Here is an 18015-nt window from a genome sequence, read left to right as displayed (position 1 = left end):
TCACTGAATCACCAACTGCAATCACGGAAGGTGATGAGAAAGTTTTCTTTACCATCAGTATTAGGAGACGCATGATTGAATACAAAGCATGCTTCTTTCTTTAAAATTCATTGTCACTTTCCAATGAAAAGTTTCTTACACATTTGCCAGCATTAAAGCTCAAAGTCGGGGATATTAGAAGTTGCCCTCAAAACAACTGAATATTACTATGAAATGAAAGTTTCCACTTTCAAGTCATATTTACATAGGTTATTTTAACTTCAGTCAACTTGTTCTCCTTTGTATCCACACAGAATTTGTCATTATAACTTCTAAGTTATAATGGTATTATTTGACTGGTATTAAAAAGCTAAAGTAAAAATGCTCTATCATGAAGAAAAATACTGTACCGATGGTTAATGTTTCAATAACATAAAACTACCAAGTACAGAAGAAACTGTCCAGTGTACTGACACAAGATGAGCTGTATCACTAGAGCTAAAGAGAACATGAAGTTCTAATGTAAGACCAGAGAAAAGGAAGCAATAGGGGACCACTCTATTCTCAGAAGTCAATACAAGATACTTGATTTGTGTATGAAACTGCTGGCTCACCATTTTCTATCCACCTTACATAAAGAGTCTGACTTCTACATTATAAACTAAAATGCGAGTGTTTCTCTGAGGTGTTTAAAGGAATCACTTTTCTAAGTCAGTATTAGACCACATGATGCTGTTAAGAATTAGTGCTCTGGGTAAAGACTACAGATTAACCCACAATACCTGTTGCTTTTTATGTAAGGCAAAGAGCTACTTAGCATACTATACGCACAAAATTGCAGCAGCTGTGGAAAAACTCATCACAAACAGTGAATGAATTGCTAATTACAAACGTCAAGAAATAGCCCCTGGTAAGCTGCCCAAGCCATTTTATCCATAAGCAGTGTGACTATCGTTTTTAATTAAAATTTAGGATGAGTGTCATAGATATGCAAGAAACACAAGAGTGGTTAATCACAACCTAACAGAGTAGAGAAGTTGGAAGCTAGCCTATAAACAGATTATCAAGAAGAGAAAAATTAAGAAGTGAAACTAACAGAAATATTTTGAATTTACAGAAGAAGCAGAAAGAAGGACAGATATCAGATAAGTTCAAAGAATGATTCAGTATTTTAGAAGTGATTCAATGCCATGCAGGTACGGATAGCAAAAGAAACACAAGGTAAGCATGTTTTTGGAGGAAATAGAATCTGGATGATCAAAACATTTTACTTCGTTACTACTGTTGCTTCCTATGTGAGAAAATGTTTAATTTCTGTATGAGTAAAATCAGTCACAGTCAGGTCAAACCGTCTGTAGACAGGGAAGTAGGACAGTATGTAAAGCAGACAAATGCCAGTCTTTCTTTTCATTTAAGCCAGTGCTGCTTTAAAAAGATGTCAGACAAATTAGGAAGAATTCATATTGCACACTGTATTTGAATTCATTCCTTCCTTGATGATGAAGGTGAGATATCACCATACTTCTTGCATGACACTCTAAGCGCATTTTTTTAAAACAGCAAACCAAGGGATGTTGACAATCTCTCCAACTATCCATTGGTCTCCAATTCTTTTATTTTCAGTCTACTATTTCTTTTCAGTATTACTTTGAGTTCATAAAGTGATGTTATCATATTTATTTTCTGTATCTAGTACAGATGTGTTTCCTCCTTTGTAATTCCTTTCTTCTTGGTCAGTATTCCCAAAATTTACTCCTGGCAAGCTTATCCACAAACTAGAGAGCTCTTCTATAAGCTGCCAGCAGGAGCATCTTGTTCCTTGTTTGAGACAGGAGTGCAGAGTAGCTGCCTGGCTAGAACCATAAAATGTAATGCGGAAGCATAAACTGCAACACTAAATCCTAAACCGAGGCTATTAAAAAAGTTACTTAAACGACTCAGATGGCCTAACAGCAGAGATCAGCAAAAATATATTTTGCTTGTAACACATTCCATTCATATGGTTATTGCTCTTCCTCAGAAACATGAAGCTTGCAAATATAATGCATCTTTTCGTTGAGAATCTACGCATTTCTATATAAAAAAATAACAAGCAAACTAATTAACAAATATTAACAACTGTTCAAGTAACGTATCTCAGATTCTAATCTTGCCTATCTTAGACATTTCTTAGATCTTGCCTGTCACACACGCATATTTTAGAATGGGATGAATGACTGCAGGTGTCTCCCATTTCAGAGAGACTTGCAGAAGGTTCCTGGATGACGAAGTTAGACCTAACTTGTATGTAGCTCCATAGAAATGTAGACTGACACACCAATGTTCCGCTACTTAAAACCCATCTGTATGAGGAATTATTGGAGGAGCAAGAAACGCTATCTTTTAACATATTCTTATGCTTTTATTCAGATACATTAGGCGTCTGTGGTCTGGTATTTTGATTTCTAGATTGCTACTGCTAGCTTGCAAGGATTAAGGGGAACCATAATAGCACTTCAACCTCCAACCTGGCACACAGTCCAGAGATAGGACTTCTGGCTGGAGAGAAAGTAAGAGTGTCCTGCTTGGTGCTTTCCACTAAGGAACAGTCTTCTGTTGAAGATTTCCTGCCTCAGAGACAGCACATGGGAAATCTCATATTTAACCTTCTCCGTACCAGCCACGCAGGAGAAACTTACCACAGTTTACAGGCTGAATACAGCTTGGCATGCGACAACTTTCCTTAATGTGCATATAATTTGATTTTACATTATATTACTATAAACACATTTTCTTTAAAACAGAAGTTTATAAAAATCTTAATACAAGGATCCCAAAAATATTTAAGTGGGATACATAATGTCAAAGGCATGTTTAACATAACAAGATGTACATAATGTTCCCTTTGAGGGTCTACTGAACATCTTTACTGTGACATAAAGAACTGATTCATCATTCAGGTGAAAGAGTATATATTGAGAAGCTCAACGTATTCTAGCATTCACTGCTATTTGGCATTCAAGGTGACATACAACAGCTGCCATGAGGTGGGTGGTCTGAAGGACTTTTTGTCAGCTTGCTGATTTATTTGCTTTAAAGAATAAACTGATCTCTGCTTTGAGAATGAAGCTTCTACCCCATTGTCACTGTCATGTCAAATTTTAACTCCTGAATACATACCCTGTGGGGGTGACATGCAGATGGAGAGAAATCTTCTGATGCAGATGTCTGTAGGCTCTGCTGAAGATAGTGGATGTTTCTCTGTAACATACTGTCAAAGCTTATTTACCTGCTGTGTGTACTGTTGCAGCTCAGCAGGTGTTTCAGCTCTGTCTTTATCTATATGGAGCTTTTGTGCTTCCTATACTTTTAAACATGTTTCTAAAATGTCTAGCTACCAAGCTGATACGTGTTGTGGCACTTCTTAGCAATGGTAGTATGTAGTTCTTCATTGTGCATGGATTCCTGTTTCTCTTCTAACATTGTATCTTATCCCTTTTTAGATCTTTTCATCTTATTAGATGCATAACCCTGAAGTGTGGCCCAAACTCTAGGTAACAAAAAGTAAATACTGATGTTATATTTTCTTTGCACTTCAAGGAAAAAAAAAAAAGAGAGAAGTGCTTGAGTGCACGTGCATGTAGAAAGAATCAGAGCTGGATACAGCTCTTGTCTGTATAAATTTTCAAATTTTACTGTTTCTGATGTATTAATAAAACTGCATTAACTCTCCACATGTTTATTTTAATGCTCTAATTTTCTATAGTCACTAAAACCCCTGTTCATGTAACATTTTAAAATATTTTAAATATTGGGTTTTTAAAAATTCAATGCAGTATAGTTTCTCCTTCTCTGAAATTAAACTTGAAGTCATTAAAACTCTGTTCCAATATAGATGTTTTCCCTCCCCTTTTGGCTTTAGATAAGTATAATTAATGTATTCAAAACCACAAAAACAAGATGCATACATTTTAGCAAGATGCGTCTATTCATACAGGGCTGAGGGAAGCGGGGATAATAAAGCTACACTTTCTTAATGTGGTGTCAGTGAAGAACATCTATTCAAATACTCTGGCTAGAGAAAGCATGATGTAGTACTAATGTAAAAATAATTCAGAGAATTCTGCTCAGATTGTGAAAATGACAATTCCCATAAATTCTTTAGACACTGTCACACCACCACTCAGTTAAAGCCAAACAAGCATCTGATTCTTGCTTTGAATACCAGTTGATTGACTGCTGTTATAAACCATTTAATGGGACTCAAAAGACAGCTGAAAGACTGACTATCTCATTCTGAAATGTCAGTAACGAGAAAAGTTCAAGAGAGACTTAAACAAATGTTTGAAAAACACATTGTCAGTATCTATCAAATATACTACTAAACATCTTTATTTGTAATGAGTTATTTGCCAAATTCATTAATCAGATACACATTCTAAAACAAGTATTTGTGAATAGCTGAGCCTTAATTTCATCCAAATTAAAAAATTTATACCATGTTAAAAAATCTTGTGATTTCTCTAAGCATTTGGATGCACACAAATACCTAACTGAATGTACAAATGTGCACAGAAGACATTATATATATATATATATACACAGATATAAACATGGGACATACATAACACGAGGTAATAAATATTATATACAGAGAGAGAGAGATGTATAAATAAATCTCTTTTTGGTTTTGACTGATCTGGATTTTGCAATATTGTCACAAATTTAAACAGCCATCCTACAATTTTTTTCCTCTGTACTGCAGGCAACTACTTTCTATTTGTTTTGTAACAGTATACCTCTTCTAAATAAACGGGGCCTAAGTGCAAACAAAAACATTAACAGGAAATAATATTCAGCATTTACAAAGTGCCTGAAATGCTGAAAGTCTTGTATAAGTATTTAATAATAAATCCTCAAAACAGTCCTCTCAAAAACAGTAATATCCCACCAGTAATGCTGTGGGAACAAGGACCACAAGAGGGACCACAAGGAGGAATAAGGCACCACAAGACACAAAGCAAGCTGTCACCAAAGCCCTACATGGAGCCCTAGAAGCAGCACTACCTTTTAATAGCAGTGCTTACGAAAAGCTGGTCCAAACTACAGAAACTTAGAGTTGGTGGTAGTTGCTCATAAACACTTTTTGTCTCCACTACAGTGTTAGTTTTGACACGGCATTAAGAATGAAACAATTCAGGTGTTGAAGAGTGCCTGAAAAACAGCAGATGAGGCACATGAACCCGGTACAGTTTTTATGATGATGAAAGCACAGTATTTGCTAAGCAAAAATGAAGTATAATGCATTGATCCCGTCAGTTACGAGCCTTAGAAAATTGGATCTTTCCATCAAAATTAGCTCTACCAGAAAAGGTGCCTGGATCAGCAGTTTTCCTTTTATTTTATGCTCATCACGCCTTTAAAGGTTTTGCAGAATTTGGGGATGGACACAGTACTTGCGTGAAGTTTTCATCTTTTTTCAGATTTCTTTGTCCTTAAGGATACATCCATCTTCAAAACCAATAGAAGTTTTCATCCTTTTAAGATCTTTTAGTCCTTTAGGATGTTATCTTCATCACAAATAGTTGTTTTAATCTTTTTTAAAGATTTCTTAGTTTTCAAGGATGAAGACACGTTTTTCCTTTAAAACCGTCTACACAAGAAAAGACTCCAGTGAAGATGTTTCTATTCAACTACTTGGGATGGCAACAGTCTTGGAAGACTTCCCTAACGTTGCATGTTTTGTTCTTTCTTTCTGAGGATACGATCACTCCTTGGTCGTGAATATTTTCATTAATAAGGTTAGTATGCTTTGGAGTGGGAGAGGTTAGATTCACTGAATGATTGTTTGTTGAAATGATTTATGGTCAATTTTTGTTATGAATATTTTTGTTTATTAGCAGAAATCTGGAAAATGTTGCAAAGTGTATGAGAAGAAATGCATCATAGTCTTTAAGTATTTTATTGTTGAGGCTCCCTGTAAAAAGATTTTTTATATTTCTTTCTTCTTGCTAGAGAATCCATACAAGAACAGATGTTTTTTTTTTCCCTTGAGTATGAGTTAAGACTTTGATTTATTCAGATTTATTAAGGCTGTCCATATTCTTGTTGAAATAGAACTATTGCTCATTGACAACATGCACAACAGAGTTCTAAATTTCTATTTCTAAGGAAAAAAGGCAAACTTCACATGAACTTTCATCATGAATGTCAGTATCCCATGCCTTCCGACACCACTACATTCAACCTCTGACACGAATGCAGGAAAAAAATCCCTGAAATGTAAAAATCAAGCTGTACCAGTACAAATAAGAAAAAATATCAACTGACCTCCCAGGACCATGACTTATTCCCTGCTATAAACCTCTTTTAAGACTCAACATCTAACATGGCACATATAACGAACCAGACAAATTAGGAAAGTAAAAAATAAAATTAATATAAAAAAGCTCTTATTTTACAGTATTACTACTTGCCTGTCTTCCCATGTCATCTGGTTTCTTAAAGATCTCCAAGGTGCAGGAATGGTATCTTTCAAGATATTCCCAACACATCACACAATACATTCCTAGGTTTAAAGGGCTGACTGCATTAAGAAAAATCCTCAACATTCCTGAGTTACTTAATTTAAGAATCTTATAACTCATGTTCTTAACATAACTAACCCCAACTCCAAACTCCACTATCATCTAGTGAGAGCTAACCACCCCGGAGAGGTGGTTAATTAATTATACAGCAATTATCCCATAGTCTCTCAGTGCACAGACTTTCCATGCACACCAACTGAAGTGCCAGCTATATACAAATGGCAAAAACAAGGAGACAAGCCTAGAATAATCACTGAGATGTGAAACTTCTGTTCATTGAAGCTGGAGGACACAAGTGTAATTTCTAGCATTGCAACGATCTAGGCAAAGTATTTGGTACAATGTTTAAAGTGTTGATGGTACTCTGAACAGTTATCATGAAATCTGTTACATCACTGAAATTCTCTCTATATAGGAATACAGTCCGAGTAAGGTCACATCTTTGCCAAACCACACATTTCACTTAGCTTTAATAATCTAATAAGCTACTGCATCTAATCTCATTTAGTCACACAGGCTATCTTTATAATCAACAGAGAAAATTGCCTAACATACACCACAGAAAAAATGACTTTTCAGGCATATAATTTATAGGCACCATTGATACAGGAAGAAAATGAAGATGTACTTACCAAGAAAAACAGAGGACTCACAGTAGTAGTAGCCATTGGGTTGCTTTTTTTTCAACATGGAGCAAAGATCTAAGCGATGAAGGACTTCATCTCCAAAATACTGGCTTTTAAAATCTTCATATAGGCTTGAGTCAATTTTTTTCACCTTTAAATATCAACAGAAAATTTAATCAGGCATTCTGCTAAGAGACTGAATTTTCACATTTAATTCCTACAGTTTTTGTTTTAACCGGAGGTTAAATGGAAATTTGAAATCAGAATGGAAAATTGCTTCAAAATGCAAAAAGAATACTGAAACAATAATGTGCCAAATCTGTTTCAGTTAAGCAGTTATCTGCTGCAGAACTTAAACATGGAAATAGAAGTGTCATTACACCTCCTTTCTACTCATCCCTCTTCAATGTTATAGCTGTGTACAACACTACAACTGCTTTAACTTCAAGTGGTTTGCAAGAGTCTTCATGGAACATGTAACTGGAAATTATTCTCTGTCAGCACCAGGCATGTGCTCATGCATAGAAGAATCTCAAATGTTTGTCAAGGAAAGTTTTCTGTGTTTTTGAAATCACCGAACAGGAAAATATTTTTCTGTGTAACCAACATGAGGCTTTTTATCTCAGCAAATCTAAAAACTTACTTATATTTCTGAACTTTACCTATCAAAAAGACTGACTCAATTCTAATGATAAATATTAATGATTTGTAATATCAGCAGTAATATTAGTATTTTAGTGGTTTAGTGCTCCTCATTCCATCATGTTTTCAATAAAAATGATGATCTCTGTAGAAACTATATTTTCTCCTTCAGTGTACTTCAACATAATGTCACTTCCTTTTTAAAAACCGTTATGGTGTGCTAAGGGATGTAAGCAATGGCCGCAGCCTGTAGCAGCTCTACCCAGAGCTCCCTCCAGCCCAGATGCTGGAGCCAGCCCAGTGCCGCAGACGCGGGGTCTCTGGTGGGGATATGAGTTCTCTGGTGGATGGGCCAGCTGCTCTCCTCTTTGCAGATGCAAACAGTAGGGAAGCTGAGCATGCAGCCCTGAGACACAGGTACAAGCACTGAGGACATGGACGTGTCTGGTGCCACAGACAAGGCACTGCCACAGGCAGCCCCCAGGGATAGGGCTGATTGGGACAGACCCCCACCCACCCCAGTGCCTGGCACGGAGATCCCACTGGGTCCAGCCGCTGACACTCCAGGCCCGCGGTGCCCACACAGCCAGTCTGACTCCAAATCTACCCACACCAGATCCCAGTATCTGGTGCCTTGTCCTTGTAGCATGTGCACAGGATTGGGAGAGAGATTACGCAGAAAGAGAGATGGTTAAGAGGCTTTAATAAGAAGACAGGACAGACTGCGGTGGTCAGCCGAAGGGCTAAAGTCAGACAAGCTCCATTTTACACACAACTGGCCACCTTTACAACCTCTTCTGTCTGTTCCTCCTTTGTTCCTCCTTGATCTCCCTCCACTGTTCATTGCCCCGTCAGTTTGCAGTCTCACTGACCTGCAAACTGGTCAGCAGGATTGCAAACACCCTGGACCCTCAAGTTTATATCCCCAACAGTTGCAAAGTTATGGTTTGCCTGCAGTTTCCTGATAGATCATTAATTAGTGAGACAGACAAGGTTTGTTTCTTGGTTTTGGCTCTGTTCGGTTTGTCCGACAGCTCTGTGTCTCCATACATTTTGTTTACATCTTTCCTTATCGTTCCATTTAACAAGGCCCTCAACCAGATGATCCTACAGAACTAAGCATTCCCACAATCCACAGAACCCTAGCAATCAGAGTGACTGACCAGTTTTCGCCCTTGCTATATCTCCCAGTTATATGGCAAGGAGGTTTGTGTCTCTGTGTGTTGCTGTTGTTTGTGGCTTCCCCCTCCTTTTATTATCCCCTTCTGCACTGGAAAGGTCCTCCACCAGGTGCCCTAAAGTAGACAGATGCTCTCCCCTTGCACATACCCTTACGCTATCTCAGTTCATCTGAGCATTACGTTTAATCATTTCTTGTGATGCTTCACAATTAGTCACATGCCATATGTGCTCAGTGGTGGTATTTCTACTGAGCTTTTTAGTTAGATAAAATTCAAAAGCACTATGCTTGAGTAACTAGCTGCACATCTGGTTCTCTTTCCCCTGAAGTCTAATTTAGTAGAGGTCAAAAACCACCTTTCCAGTTCCTTAATGTCTGAAATGATGACATCTAGTGGTGGATGTTTGTCATTTAGGGTAAACAATCACACTGGAAGACTACATGTATTCCATAGTCATTTTTATTTAAAATATGATATTCTGTGGCTAGATTGGTTCCTATGTACTAAGGTTATTTTGAAATTAAATCATCAGTTGGTGCTCTCTGGCTGACAGCTCTTTGAAATGCATTTAGACATCAATTAGCAATAAAAAAGACCTTTTCAGACATGAGAACACTTGTCAAAATGTGAAGCCTTGAATACTCATCAAAGAAAATGAAGAAAAGGTTAAGATAACCCATCCATGCTACAAGATATTTGGAAAAGCAGCCAAGGGAAAACTGAATTTGGAGCAATTTATGGAGCAGTGCTTGCAATGGTTACAGTGAGATGCAGATGGTGAAAGGAAGGATGAACCAACGCAGGTGTGTGGCATGGTTCATTTATTTGAAAGTGTCTGGAGCAGTGGGGAAGAAAGAGAGGAGTTATTCCCATTTGGGAAAGTTGTAGATGCTGCTTACAGAGATATGCTGTACTTGGGTGCTGGATGAGGAGGAGGAGGTAGATGCCTGCGGAGGGACAGGCCTGTGCAAATGGGCCTGCAGAAGGCCAGGCTGCCTCCGTGGCAGTCACTGGCAGCGGCAAGGGCAGGCCACGGGGAGGGAGCTTGGCCCAGGGCATACCTCCCTCCTGAGAGGATCAGGAGCCAAGCTCTGATCCGGAGAAGGAAGGGGAGAAAAGGGGGTGAGATCAAAGTTTTGGACTTCATGAAGTAGCAGCAGCTGAGAGGAGCTGCCCGCCTGTGAGTGAGGAGGGTGAGTAGCGGGCAGGGAGAGGGCTGGAGGCAGGGAGCTGACAGTGACTTCGGCCTCTGTAGGGGGAAACTGGTGAGTGTACTTTACTGTATTCACGGGTATTTGGGCACACATATAGTAAAGCTGCATCTCTGAAATACTGGATACAAATCAGAGAGTTGCTGAGGTTGGGCAGGACCTGTGGCAATCCCCCAGTCCACTCCCAGCTCGAAGCAGGATCACCTGCAGCAGCTGGGCCGTGTTCAGTCAGGGTCTGAGTATCGCCAAAGCTGGACACCCCACAACCTCTCTGACAACCTGTTACAGTGTTTGATCACCCTCACAGTGAAAGTTTGTTTGTTTTTTCATGTTTAAGTGGAATTTCCCGTACTTTTTGTGTCTACTGCCTCCTGCCAGTCAGTGAGTACCACTGAGGAGGATCTGGCTCTGTCTTCTGCGCTCCCCCCATCAGGTATTTATACACTGTGGTAAGAGCCCTCCTTGAGCCCTCTCCAGGCTAAACAATCCCAGATCTGTTGGCCTCTCACATGTGAGTTGCTCCAGTCCCTTAACCATCAGCACATGGCTGACAGCAAGTTTTTACCTTCTATAGTGTTATTTCTATAGCTTATTATGGAAACAGGATATACAGCAGGCTATTAGATACCTGCTGGGATTACGTATTAGATATGAGATTAGATTAATCACAATCTACACAACCTGAAGATAGACAGGACCTATTATGTTTGAGCTTTCAAGCTCAGTACCTAAAGGTGGTTTGGAGTTTCTCCAGCTATGGCTTGTAACACCAAGTCAGTAGTAGAAGGGTTCAAAGAGCATTATGAGGGGTTTGAAGGGTGTGATTGTACTTAAAGATATGAAGAAAAACTATAAAACTATTCCAACATTGCTAGTAGTAGCTCAGTTACAGCTTGCTTAGAATCAAGATGCATCTGTAGCTATTGGCTGCATCTTTTCACTGGAACTGTTAACATCTGTCTTTAATTACTGGTAGCATGTTACTTTCTCCAGGGTTGGAAGAATAAGTGTTAACTTGCTGTTGTCAATTACAGTTAGTTCCCAGGACTGTTAGGATGAGTCGTGAATAAAAATTTTGTTCACCAACAGAATGAGTTCCACATCAACCACAAGTTGTCCCTTGCCATCACTGCTTGTGCCCGAACAAGAGGACCAGGAGTGTTCTGAGACGCATATGTCTATTTTGTGGTACGCAGGGCAGTTTGCAGTTACTTACTACGATACAGAAGACTGCTCAGTTTACTTCATGCCTGACACACCTGATAATGAAGACCTTGACCTACTGCAAAAAGTAATTGAGGAAGTTCATCCTCAATGCATAGTGACAAGTGCAAAACAGGACCAGAATATTGCCAAATTCCTGACCGACCTAACAGCTGGTGATAGTGATAAAGACATGGGAAAACCAGAAATTGTCTTGTTTCCTAACACAGACTTTGGCCTAGAAGTCAGCAAACAACGGATCCTATCTAGGCAATTTCCATTCATCCCATCCCATATGACTGCAACAGAGAAAATTCTCTACTTGTCCTCAGTCATCCCTTTTGAGAGCCCACTTGTTATAAGAGCTCTAGGGGGGCTCCTTAAGTTCCTAGACAGGAGAAGGGTTGGAATTGAGCTAGAAGAAAGCAGTGTTGTTGTTCCTATTTTGGCCTTTAAAAAGTTTGTGCTGTCAGATACTGTGAATATGGACCAAGACGCTTACTGTGTCCTACAGATATTTAAAAGTGATATCCATCCTTCTGTGTACAAGCTGTCTAGTGGATTAAAAGAAGGATTCAGTTTATATGGGATTTTAAACCGCTGCAGGTGCAAATGGGGAGAAAAACTGCTGAAGCTGTGGCTTACACGACCTACTCGGAACTTGACAGAGCTAAATAAACGGCTGGATGTTATCCACTTCTTCCTGCTGGCTCAGAACCATGAAACAGTTCTCACCCTTCAAGACTGTCTCAGGAATATAAAAAATGTACCTCTTATTCTAAAAAGAATGACACTTTCCCATACAAAAGTTAGTGACTGGCAAGCTCTCTATAAGACACTGTATAGCGCAGTGTGCCTTAGAGACACGTGCCGTTCTCTGCCCAGTAACATTGAACTCTTTCAGACTATTTCACGTGTCTTCACTGATGATCTGCACTACATTGCCAGTCTCATCAGCAAAGTGGTGGACTTTGAAGGCAGCATCTCAGAGAACCGCTTCACTGTCAGACCTAACGTGGATCCCACCATTGACGAAAAGAAACGAAGGCTCATGGGACTGTCAGACTTCCTTACAGAAGTGGCACGAAAAGAACTGGAAACCCTGGACGATCATATTCCTTCCTGTTGTGTGATCTACATTCCTCTGATTGGGTTCCTTCTCTCCATTCCACGGCTACCAACTATGGTGGATAAGAGTGACTTTGAAATCGAAGGCTTGGACTTCATGTTTTTGTCAGAGGATAAACTGCATTACAGAAGTGCGAGGACTAAGGAGCTAGACAGCCTGCTGGGTGACTTGCACTGTGAGATAAGAGACCAGGAAACACTAATTATGCACCAGCTGCAGACAAAGATCTTGGAGAAGTCTGAAGTGCTTAGCAGCGTGATCGAGTACACTGCACACCTTGATGTGCTGCTGGCTTTGGCAGTGATGGCCCGGGAGAACTCCTACTGCCGGCCGCGCTTTACTCACCGCCACGGCTTCCACATCAAGGATGGCAGACATCCGCTCATGGAACTGTGCGCAAAGACTTTTGTGGCCAATTCTGTGAACAGTGGTGAGGCTGCCAGACGAATAAAGATCATCACAGGGCCCAACTCATCTGGAAAGAGCGTCTACTTAAAGCAAGTAGGTCTTATAATATTTATGGCTCTGATTGGCAGTTATGTCCCTGCAGCAGAGGCAGAGATTGGAGCAATTGACGGAATTTACACAAGAATCCACAGTAGGGAATCTGTTTCTGTAGGGCTCTCCACTTTCATGATTGATCTTAACCAGGTTGCCAAGGCTGTAAACAATGCTACAGAGAGGTCCTTGGTGCTTATCGATGAGTTTGGTAAAGGGACCAACACACTGGATGGGCTGTCCCTTCTGGCTGCTGTGCTGAGGTACTGGATCAGTCAAGGAACCCGCTGTCCGCAGGTCTTTGTCTCCACAAATTTTCACAGTTTAATGCAGCTAGAACTCCTGCCTGCCACGCCTCTTCTGGAGTACCTGACCATGGAGACCCACCAAGATGGAGACGAGTTGGTATTTTTCTATCAGATCAAACAAGGCGTGTCCACCGTCAGTCATGCTGCCAACATTGCTGCATTAGCTGGAATGCCAGCCAAAATTATTGAAAGAGGAGTGGAAGTATCAGAACTGATTCGCAATGGAAAAGCTATCAAATGTATTGATCATCCTTCAAAAGGAGACCAGATGGAAAAATGCAAGTCTGTTGTGGAAAAGTTTCTTTGTCTAGACCTTGATGATCCCCATCTGGACTTAGAAGAGTTCATGCGTAAAGAGGTGCTGCCTTCTGCAGCCTCAGTTCTGTAACAGGGCTTTGTGTAAAAGCATGAATTACATGGTATCTACCACGTTCAGTAGGACAGTTTGGTAATTTAAGCAATGATGACAATGACTAACACCTCACACTACATTTCACTTGTAAAAAAACTGTCTGTAGTGTACGTCCTTTCTTCTTGTTTAAAACAAGTATTGAAGTTAGGCATCTCTGCAATATGGTCTATGATATGAAAACAAGAAGACTGAACAAAGAGAATTCAAGAATCTCTTTCACCTGTTGGATTACACAGTTTGTGCTTTTTGAGCCCCTGTTGTTAGATCCCCAGACTGAAAAAAATACCGTAGCAAAATCACAAAATATTTCTGCTGGTCTCATGAGACTGTACAAGCAAAGTGTTTATTGTTTTGTGTTTGTGTCAAAGAGATTGTTTCAGCTATTTTAGGATCAGCATCAAAAGATTACAAATAAGTGCCTCAGACTCCCAGATCAGCAAGTAACAGTTGTCGCAATACAAACCTCTGAAGTAAAGGCTGATTAATGGAAATATAGAGAGGGATTTAATGAGCTCTGTGGCTTTTCTTAAAACAGCATTTCTGGCTAAAATGCCAGAGATCCCAAGAGTTGCTATAAAAAGAATGCTAGAAGTCAGAATCAACAGGGACTGATTACAGAGGAAGCGCTTTGGTTTTACTGAGAATCACTCTCTTCTCCTCAGGTCCTATATGGTGAGACTACTATCTATAGGACTTGTAGGACTATTGTAAGACTACTATCTATACTGTATGAGTATAAATAAAAACAAAATTACAAGTCTAGGAAATGGAAAACTACACTAGGGATGTACAACAGAAACTGACATTTTATAGTCTATTTTAAAGTATTGAGTAAAAGTTATGGTTAAGGGAATAATACCAGAACCATAGCATTCCCTTTCATTTCTGTCAGTGCAAACGATCTTTACTGAACACAGCATTTGATGAATTAGTATGCCAAAAATATTCATGAAAAAATTAATGAAGCAGCAGACGTGATATCTAAGTACCACAGAAGTAATAACCTTCCCTGCAATGGGCTAAGCGCCTGAGATTCCTTATCTAAGAGCAAGACAGAAAAGACATCATATGTCTAACCAATTGTCTGACTGCCAAAACTTGCTATAACTGCTTACAATATGGCTCATAAAAGACATCAGCAGATATATTACATCTCTCTTCAGTTGTATCTGATTTCAAGAACCAAAAATATTAGTCACATACAGTGAGAGAAAAAATACATGAGAAAAAAATAATTATCTTCATACTATCAGTATTAAACATCTTATTTGTTTGGTATGTCTCACTGAAGATAGCAAAAAGACAAATGTGTCCACCAAAAGATGTGGATTCAGAAACACTGCTTTGGTTTTGATTCAGTGCAGAATTTCTTCCTTTATGATGTGCTTTAGTATTACAAAATAAGTAACTTTTGTTATCTCTAATGAAACCAGGATAGAGACAAAAGTTTAACATAATTCACACTAAAAATACACGAGTAAATGACTGAATCATGCAGTTGCTGCTATTGTCAGTGCAATCATAATAATACCGTCTGCAAGATAATATCTAACATACTGGCAACATTACCATTGAAATTGAACGGTAGCAGTGTACAGGCCATGCAGAACTCTTACAAGTGTTTTAGATACAAAAGGATTTTTCTCAGTAATATATTTTACTAATTATACATGCAGCACTCTAAGTATGTACTATATATTAAATATTCATACATGGCATTTTTTGAATACTTCCTTGTCAGCCTCTGTCTAGGCTAAGGATACACTGCTTACTAACCAAGTAGATGCCATCTGAGCAGTTTAGCTGTCAGTCATCTACTTACAAAATCCATTTCACCGTATCTGCAGTTCTGGCAGCACTATGTATCAAAGGATCTCCAAATGTCATACAGCGTTTATCTAATGTGCCTCACACCACTCCCTGAAATAAACAGCAGCCTGGGTGAATGAAAAAGAGAAGTTGTGACTGACCTACAGCAACACAGCAGGCTCGTACGGGAAGCAGGAATAGGAATGTTTTCTTTAAGTGGAAAGCTCCAATTGCTTCTTTCACTGTTTCATTAGGTTCTTTGTACCGAAGATAATGATACCAATCCAAGATTCTTATCATCCAGTCAAGTGTGGAAACAGTTAAGCACATGCAAGTAAATTATCTCCCTTTATCTCCTTCCACAAGGACACCCACAGGCATACTGTGCCTTCTTAATTTTCAGTGCCAATTGGGGAAGTTTTCAGTGGCACATGAGATTTTGGAACTGTCAAATCGAGTCGTGAGTTGCTCCCACTTCTGAGCAGTTAAGAAGGTTCTTTAACCTGAAAAGCTAAGAGTACTCAGATAGCTCTTTCCTCACAGACTTTATCTGAAATTTTTACCCTTTATTAACTTATATTTCCAAGGATTTTTCTTTTTCTTTTTGCATTTACCATTTAGTCTGTTCTTAGCTTAATGCTGTGACCTCAAAGTGGAAAGCTGTTTTCTTTTATTAATTCTGTATTCTCACACTCTTTTCTTTCTAAATACCAGTAACAACTAGGGAAAGTTAAAATACTTTTCAGAATATATGCATCTCTAAATGCGTTTATCTATATTAAGCATTGAAGAATTTTTTTTTTCCAAAAGGAAATGTTGGTGGAACTCAGATGTCATTATTAGGAGGGTGTCGTAAGGTACTGCTTCAAATTAGAAAACATACATTTTAAAAATATTTAAATAGTTATGAAGCTGTAGCTGTGAACTATAGTCAACTACTTCATTCTATTTGCTCTTTTACATGTTTTCATGCAAATTTCATCCACCGTTTCTCGTTTCTCCAACCCCATTTCTTGTTTTTCATACTGTTGAATGATCGGAGAATGCAATTAAACATTACGTTAAAATGTTCTACAAAACAGTTTTTCCTTTTGTGCTTCATGTTTGTATTTATTGTTTTCAGTAAATGCATGAAACTGTCTTACTGAATTCATAGACAATGCAACTAGAAATAATGGTTATGATGCTTACGACAGACAGTGGACTGACAGAGAAAAACTCCTGTTAAAATAATTTACAGATTTTTAATACATAATATCTTTCCAAACAGTATATCTTTAGAATACTATATGCATTATCCAGTATTGTGGAGGACTAAGGAAGATGATTTGGAATGACACTGACCTGGTTCTGTCAGTAGCCATGAATATCAGAACACAGAAAATATGTATCCTGGCCAATAGTTCGTGAAAGGTAGATAAACATTAAAATAATAAAAAATAGCTATCAAAAAAGGAAAACAGAATGGAAAATAAAAAAAAGCACCCTGGTTATCTGAGAGGTTTTAACAAAACAGTTAAATTAATATTCTAGAAGAGCTCTACTTTTAAAAGCAGCTGTTAATACAAGCAAAAGCTTAATTGAACTTACAATTTTGAGAGCTATAACATACCACCTACAACCTGTGGACAAGTCCTTATTTCTGTTTCAGAGCAGATATGTGTTATGTCCTTGAAGTTTCTTGATGTATCTCAGAACTCACTCCATTCTTCCAAATGATTTCACAATACTACTTAATTAAAATTTGCACTTTATTATTTTTTAGAGTTTTTTTTTCTAATGAAAATTTTAAAGTATTTTTCTTTAATGGTTGCAAACTGAAAATATTTATACTGCATACTTTTTAGTTCTTATTTTAAAAAAAAATATTTATTCTGAAAATTATTTTCCTGGTCAATATTGAAGGGTGACATAAAACATTCTATGCTATGTCAGCAAAGAAATTTTATGGAGATATACCTTATGTTAAATACTATATTACTGATAAACTAGTGTGAAATAAAACCCTAGATATACTAGTATTGAGTCTAGGTACTTCTCATTACAGTTACTGTAACCTGTATGTATTTGTCTATTTTTTCTTGTCAAAAAAGCTAATAAATGTTCAAGAAATATATACCTGCAAGAAAGAATATAAATGCTGCGTTTCTTCACTACCCTGGAATTCACCAAAGCATATTCAATTGAGAGAAGTGACAGTCTGCATATTATGCATCATCTAAATACAAATTCTACTGTTTGTTTGCTTACTTTCTCTCATACAGTAACAAAACAACAATATTCAAACAAACCGCATACAAATACTGTGACAGCATGTATAAATATATAATCTATACCCTAATACTAATTCTGTAATTTTGAGCAAGTACTTACATCCTTTGGCTTTGCGTAGTTTCACGGAAGAAAACAGACCATGACTTTACTGTATTGAGAATGTCAAGTTTATTGACC

General features: G+C 38.3%; 2 protein-coding genes across 3 annotated transcripts in view; one reads left to right on the top strand and one right to left on the bottom strand.

Annotated features, from left to right (window-relative positions):
• The window catches only part of AKAP7 (A-kinase anchoring protein 7), a 90930-nt gene that overhangs the window by 43699 nt on the left and 29216 nt on the right, over window positions 1-18015 (bottom strand). For both annotated transcript variants that reach the window (XR_005818362.1, XM_040552388.1), the window contains exon 7: window positions 7178-7322. Coding sequence is in view for 1 of the 2 variants with exons in the window: in XM_040552388.1 (XP_040408322.1) it covers window positions 7178-7322 (145 nt within the window). In the remaining variant the exon portion in view is untranslated. The remainder of the gene's footprint in view (window positions 1-7177; window positions 7323-18015) is intronic.
• On the top strand, window positions 9967-17321 carry MSH5 (mutS homolog 5). The gene is made up of 3 exons (XM_040552387.1): window positions 9967-10187; window positions 10543-10638; window positions 11295-17321. The coding sequence occupies exon 3, from the start codon at window positions 11296-11298 to the stop codon at window positions 13729-13731; it is 2436 nt and encodes an 811-aa protein (XP_040408321.1). The 5' UTR covers window positions 9967-10187; window positions 10543-10638; window position 11295; the 3' UTR covers window positions 13732-17321.

This window comes from Cygnus olor, chromosome 3, assembly GCF_009769625.2.
Source record: "Cygnus olor isolate bCygOlo1 chromosome 3, bCygOlo1.pri.v2, whole genome shotgun sequence".
NCBI lineage: Eukaryota > Metazoa > Chordata > Aves > Anseriformes > Anatidae > Cygnus > Cygnus olor.
Note: the sequence above shows the minus strand (reverse complement) of the source record. Positions and strands in the feature narration are given on the sequence as shown.